The sequence below is a fragment of the Populus euphratica genome, unplaced genomic scaffold (genome assembly GCF_000495115.2).
Source record: "Populus euphratica unplaced genomic scaffold, PopEup_1.0 scaffold1042.1, whole genome shotgun sequence".
In the NCBI taxonomy this organism is placed as follows: Eukaryota; Viridiplantae; Streptophyta; class Magnoliopsida; order Malpighiales; family Salicaceae; genus Populus; species Populus euphratica.
This window is the reverse complement of record NW_011500896.1, coordinates 142-4,807: the sequence shown is the minus strand read 5'-3', so window position 1 is coordinate 4,807 and position 4,666 is coordinate 142. Positions and strand designations below refer to the sequence as shown.

At 34.4% G+C, this 4,666-nt stretch overlaps 1 protein-coding gene across 1 annotated transcript; it reads left to right on the top strand.

Moving 5' to 3' along the window:
* Positions 1-1,026: 1,026 nt before the first annotated feature.
* On the top strand, positions 1,027-4,391 carry LOC105116755 (66 kDa stress protein-like). The gene is made up of 5 exons (XM_011014214.1): positions 1,027-1,490; positions 1,624-1,785; positions 1,903-2,089; positions 2,645-3,067; positions 3,803-4,391. Exons 1-5 carry the CDS (start codon positions 1,099-1,101, stop codon positions 4,217-4,219), a joined length of 1,581 nt encoding a protein of 526 aa, XP_011012516.1. The 5' UTR covers positions 1,027-1,098; the 3' UTR covers positions 4,220-4,391.
* Positions 4,392-4,666: the final 275 nt, after the last annotated feature.

Here is a 4,666-nt window from a genome sequence, read left to right as displayed (position 1 = left end):
ATTTAGTATAAAAAAATTAAATAAAATAAAAAATACCTTAAAATAAAAATAAAAAAAATTAGGTGTCAATATGTTGGGTTCTACTCTGTTATGTTCTATTCATAATGCTACTATAAAAATTATTTTATTTGAAAATGGTGATGTTGCAAATGCATTATGTATTTTTAACCCAATTCATACATTTTTATATTTGAAAAAAAATGTTATTGACTCCCTGAGAAACGCTGACCAATATACTAGTTATTGTATTATTACATAACTATTATTTTTAAAATATTAAAATATATTGAGATGATATTTTTTTATTTTTTAAAATTTATTTTTTATATTATCATATAAAAATAATAAAAAAATATTAATTTTAATTAAATAAAAAAATAAAATCTTTTTGAAACGCAAAACAAATATATTTTAGTAAAAAAATTCAATCCAATCTTAAATAAACAAAAAAATTATCATCGCTAAACTTTTATATAATATAAAAAAAATTTATCAATTTATTTTTTTATTATATAAAAAAACTAAACATAATAAAATTTAAAAAATAAAAAAAATTAATGATCCAGTGAAATTCAAGGATATTAAAACTATCTGTCTATCTACATTAAAAATCAATGAATCTACAACCAAACTCAATAGTGCTGGTCTAGCATCCAAAATGTTTTGCAATCAATTTAAATATGACTTTCAAATCAAACTTAATAGCATTGCATCTTACGAGGAAGCTACATCTAACCTTTTTTTATACCGAAAATTCAAAAAACAACACTCGCAATAATATTTTTTTTAATTAAAAGACAACGCTCCAAACCATACACCGACATTTATAGTGCCACCACGGTGCACAGTACAATAATTCACGATAATTTCCCCTCACCTATAAGATGCTATCTTGTCAGTCCAGTGGTCGTGTCAACATCTATTTGACAAAATCTAATAAAAATACTTTATTAAAAAAAAATCACAATTTTATTTTAAACACTTCATTAAACGTTCAAAATGCCCAATTGGTGGGTGCTCTCCACGTCCCCAAGTATATAAAATCAAGAAACGTTCAAAATCCCCACCATCTCCATCGAATCAAATCTGGAAAAGGAAATGACGGAGCTCGCAGAGACCTACGCATGCGTTCCCTCGACCGAACGAGGCAGAGGGATCCTAATTTCCGGTCATCCAAAAACCAATAAAATCCTTTACACTAACAACCGATCCATTCTCATTCTCAACCTTGACAACCCGCTTGACGTCTCCGTCTATGGTGAGCACGCTTACCAAGCCACCGTCGCCCGATACTCTCCCAATGGCGAGTGGATCGCCTCCGCTGATGTATCCGGGACTGTCAGGATCTGGGGTGCTTACAATGATCATGTCTTGAAAAAAGAATTCAAAGTACTTACTGGTCGGATCGATGATCTTCAGTGGTCACCTGATGGGTTGAGGATCGTTGCATCTGGGGATGGAAAAGGGAAGTCTCTTGTTCGCGCTTTTATGTGAGTCTAAAAAATAATTTTGTTTTACTTTTTAAACGCATGGCTAAACGTCAGCAAGCAGAGTTTCTATGGTTTGATGATTGATGTTGATGGTTGTTATTTTTTTTGTTTTTTTGTTTTTTTGTTTTTATAGGTGGGATTCAGGAACTAATGTAGGGGAATTTGATGGGCATTCACGGCGAGTTTTGAGCTGTGCGTTTAAGCCAACTAGGCCATTTCGAATTGTCACGTGTGGAGAGGATTTCTTGGTTAATTTCTATGAAGGACCGCCATTTAAATTCAAGTCATCTCACAGGTTTGTAATGGTGTATTTTTGTAGGAAATTATGAGAGTTTTAATTCTGATTTTAAGTTCTTAGAGTTAGATCAAAATAAAGAGGGTGCATTGGTTGAAAAGTTTAGGTTACATGCAGGGATCATTCAAATTTTGTCAATTGTATACGGTTTTCTCCAGATGGTAGCAAGTTTATCAGTGTAAGTTCTGATAAGAAAGGCATACTGTTTGACGGAAAGACAGGAGAGAAGATCGGAGAGTTGTCATCTGAGGATGGTCACAAGGGCAGTATTTATGCTGTTAGTTGGAGTCCTGATGGTAAACAGGTAAGCCTGGTATTAACTTATAATGAAAGCTTTTGTGGTGAACACTCTTGTTTTGTGGTGCCTAAACCAATACTTGTTGATGTGACACTTCAAAAAAAATTAGTTAATAATATAATTCTTAGAAGACATTAAATGAGGGTATTACAGTAGAAGCATAGGTGTAGAAATTACAACTTTATCTCATCATTTGTTTTTAGTTTCTTTCAATTTGTGAAGCTACTACTGAGGATTAAAATGAATTCTGTGTTGTGTTTTGCTTACTTCTTCATGGACCATTTATGGAAACAAAATCTGCAGCCAAGTACTAGTATTTCGTAATTAAGGACCAATTGCATGCTATTCTCTTATTAAAAGTAATTTATTTTTGATTGATGTGCTTGAGGACTGTACAAAAAGTGCTCTATTTTTATTGTGGATTTGATTTCGTTTCCGTTGATACTTTGTTTCCCCATTTCTGTATTTGCATTCCTTTATTTTCTGCTCTTTCTCCACCTGGTAAAAGCAACTCTTTTTGTACCTGATAATTAACCAAATTGTGGTTAAACTATTTTATAGGTGCTAACAGTATCTGCCGACAAGTCTGCAAAAGTGTGGGAGATCTGTGATGATGGTAGTGGAAAGTCGACAAAAACTTTGACTTCTTCTGACTCTGGTGGAGTGGATGATATGCTAGTCAGTTGCCTTTGGCAGAATGATCATCTTGTCACTGTTTCTCTTGGTGGCACAATCAGCGTTTTCTCAGCTAGTGATCTTGGTAAAAGTGCACTGCAAATATCTGGTCATATGAAGAATGTTACCTCTTTATCTGTGCTTAAAAATGTCCCTAAGACAATCCTGTCCAGCAGCTATGATGGTTTGATAGTTAAATGGATTCAAGGCATTGGATACAGCGGCAAATTGCGGAGGAAGGAGAATTCTCAAATTAAATGCTTAGCTGCTGCTGAAGAAGAAGTCATCACATCTGGTTTTGATAATAAGGTGATTAACTTGGCTACATGTTTTGATTCTTAAATGAGTATGCTGTTTTCCTTTTCTATTTTTATCTACTATGAATTTGAGGACGTGAATGAGTTCCTGCTCATCAGGATCAATAGATGACATATGAAACATGCTATAGGGATTGTAGTAGGTTCTCCTGCTTCTAACTTACTGGTTGTGAGAGGAAGTTTTTCTTTTATTTGAATAGTCATACTATTGTTAGAAGGACTATAGTGTTGTAGCTTTCTTTATGTTGACCACATGTATCAAATAATCAGTATGGAATGGAGAATTTCTCCCTGACATGTGTATATAGTTATACTCTTTTGATTGCAAGCAAACGTGATTCCTATCCCCTGAATTGTATTTTTAGCATGCCTCTTCAAGCATCCTTAAAAACTATCTGTGCCATTCTGGTGCCTCTACAAGTTGTCTAAATATGAAAATGATTTGTCCTGCTTTGATTTCTAATTTTTAGTAGCCTAAAACAAAAACAAGTTGAAACAAAGAAAGAAAAAGGAGAGCTTTTCATTCCCAACTGAAAGCTTTGCGAAGCTCTGGATTCTATCAAAATAAGTTTCATTGTTTTCTTTAATTTCTTCTCAATGTTAATTAAACAGGATTTGGGTAAATTATGAACTAATTATGATTTCTACACAAGGTTTGGTGCATTTGTTTTCCTTTGAGGAAAGAAATCTGTGCCCCTTTTCACCTCTAATTCTTTCTATTTTTCAGTTATGGAGAATTCGTTTTCTTGGTGATCAATGTGGAGATGCAGATTCCATTGATGTCCTCAGCCAACCAAAGGATATAAGTCTTGCCCTTCTCTGCCCTGAGCTTGCTTTGGTTGCAATTGATTCAGGTGTTGTCATGATTCGTGGTACAAAAGTAGTGTCAACCATCAATCTTGATTTTGCTGTGACGGCATCTGCAATTTCACCTGATGGAAGTGAAGCAATCATAGGTGGGCAGGATGGGAAATTGCACATATATTCTGTCACAGGTGATACACTCACAGAAGATGCAGTCCTTGAAAAACATCGTGGAGCTGTCAGTGTCATCCGCTACTCTCCAGATGTTTCAATGTTTGCTTCTGGTGATTTAAATAGGGAAGCTGTAGTTTGGGATTGTGCTTCCAGAGAGGTACTTTGATTGCTTATTTAGATCCAAAAAGTTGATGCTATACTCTCTGTACAGCTGTTTATGCATAGCACTTTGTTATTGTTGGTTGAAGTTGCAGATGTGCAAACTTGTGCCAGGTCTGTGCTCTTTAAGCAAGTGAGCTACACTAAGTACATATCTACATGATAGCGAGGCATTGAAAGTTTTCTGTTATTTTGCTTTCTAATTGTCACAGAGCAAAGCAAATTTGGCTGTCAATTCTCTGTCTATGGGAATTTTATTGAATTGCATGATTTGGAGAAGCCACCAAATCAAATGAAGCACTTGCAATAGATATCGACTTTGATTGGGGGATTTGGCCAGTTCATTATATATATAGAATCATGAATAACATAGCTCCTGTCATTATGGTTTTTGGTTCTGTGAATTTTACTTTCCTACTAGCATATCGTTGTCCTTAACCTTGGTTTTCAAAAC

Coding starts and splice junctions, on each gene's coding strand:
- LOC105116755 (XM_011014214.1), top strand. CDS start 1,099: ATGACGGAGCTCGCAGAGACCTACGCATGCGTTCCCTCGACCGAACGA. Junction 1,786..1,902: donor AAATTCAAGTCATCTCACAG/GTTTGTAATGGT, acceptor GGTTACATGCAG/GGATCATTCAAATTTTGTCA. Junction 2,090..2,644: donor GGAGTCCTGATGGTAAACAG/GTAAGCCTGGTA, acceptor ACTATTTTATAG/GTGCTAACAGTATCTGCCGA.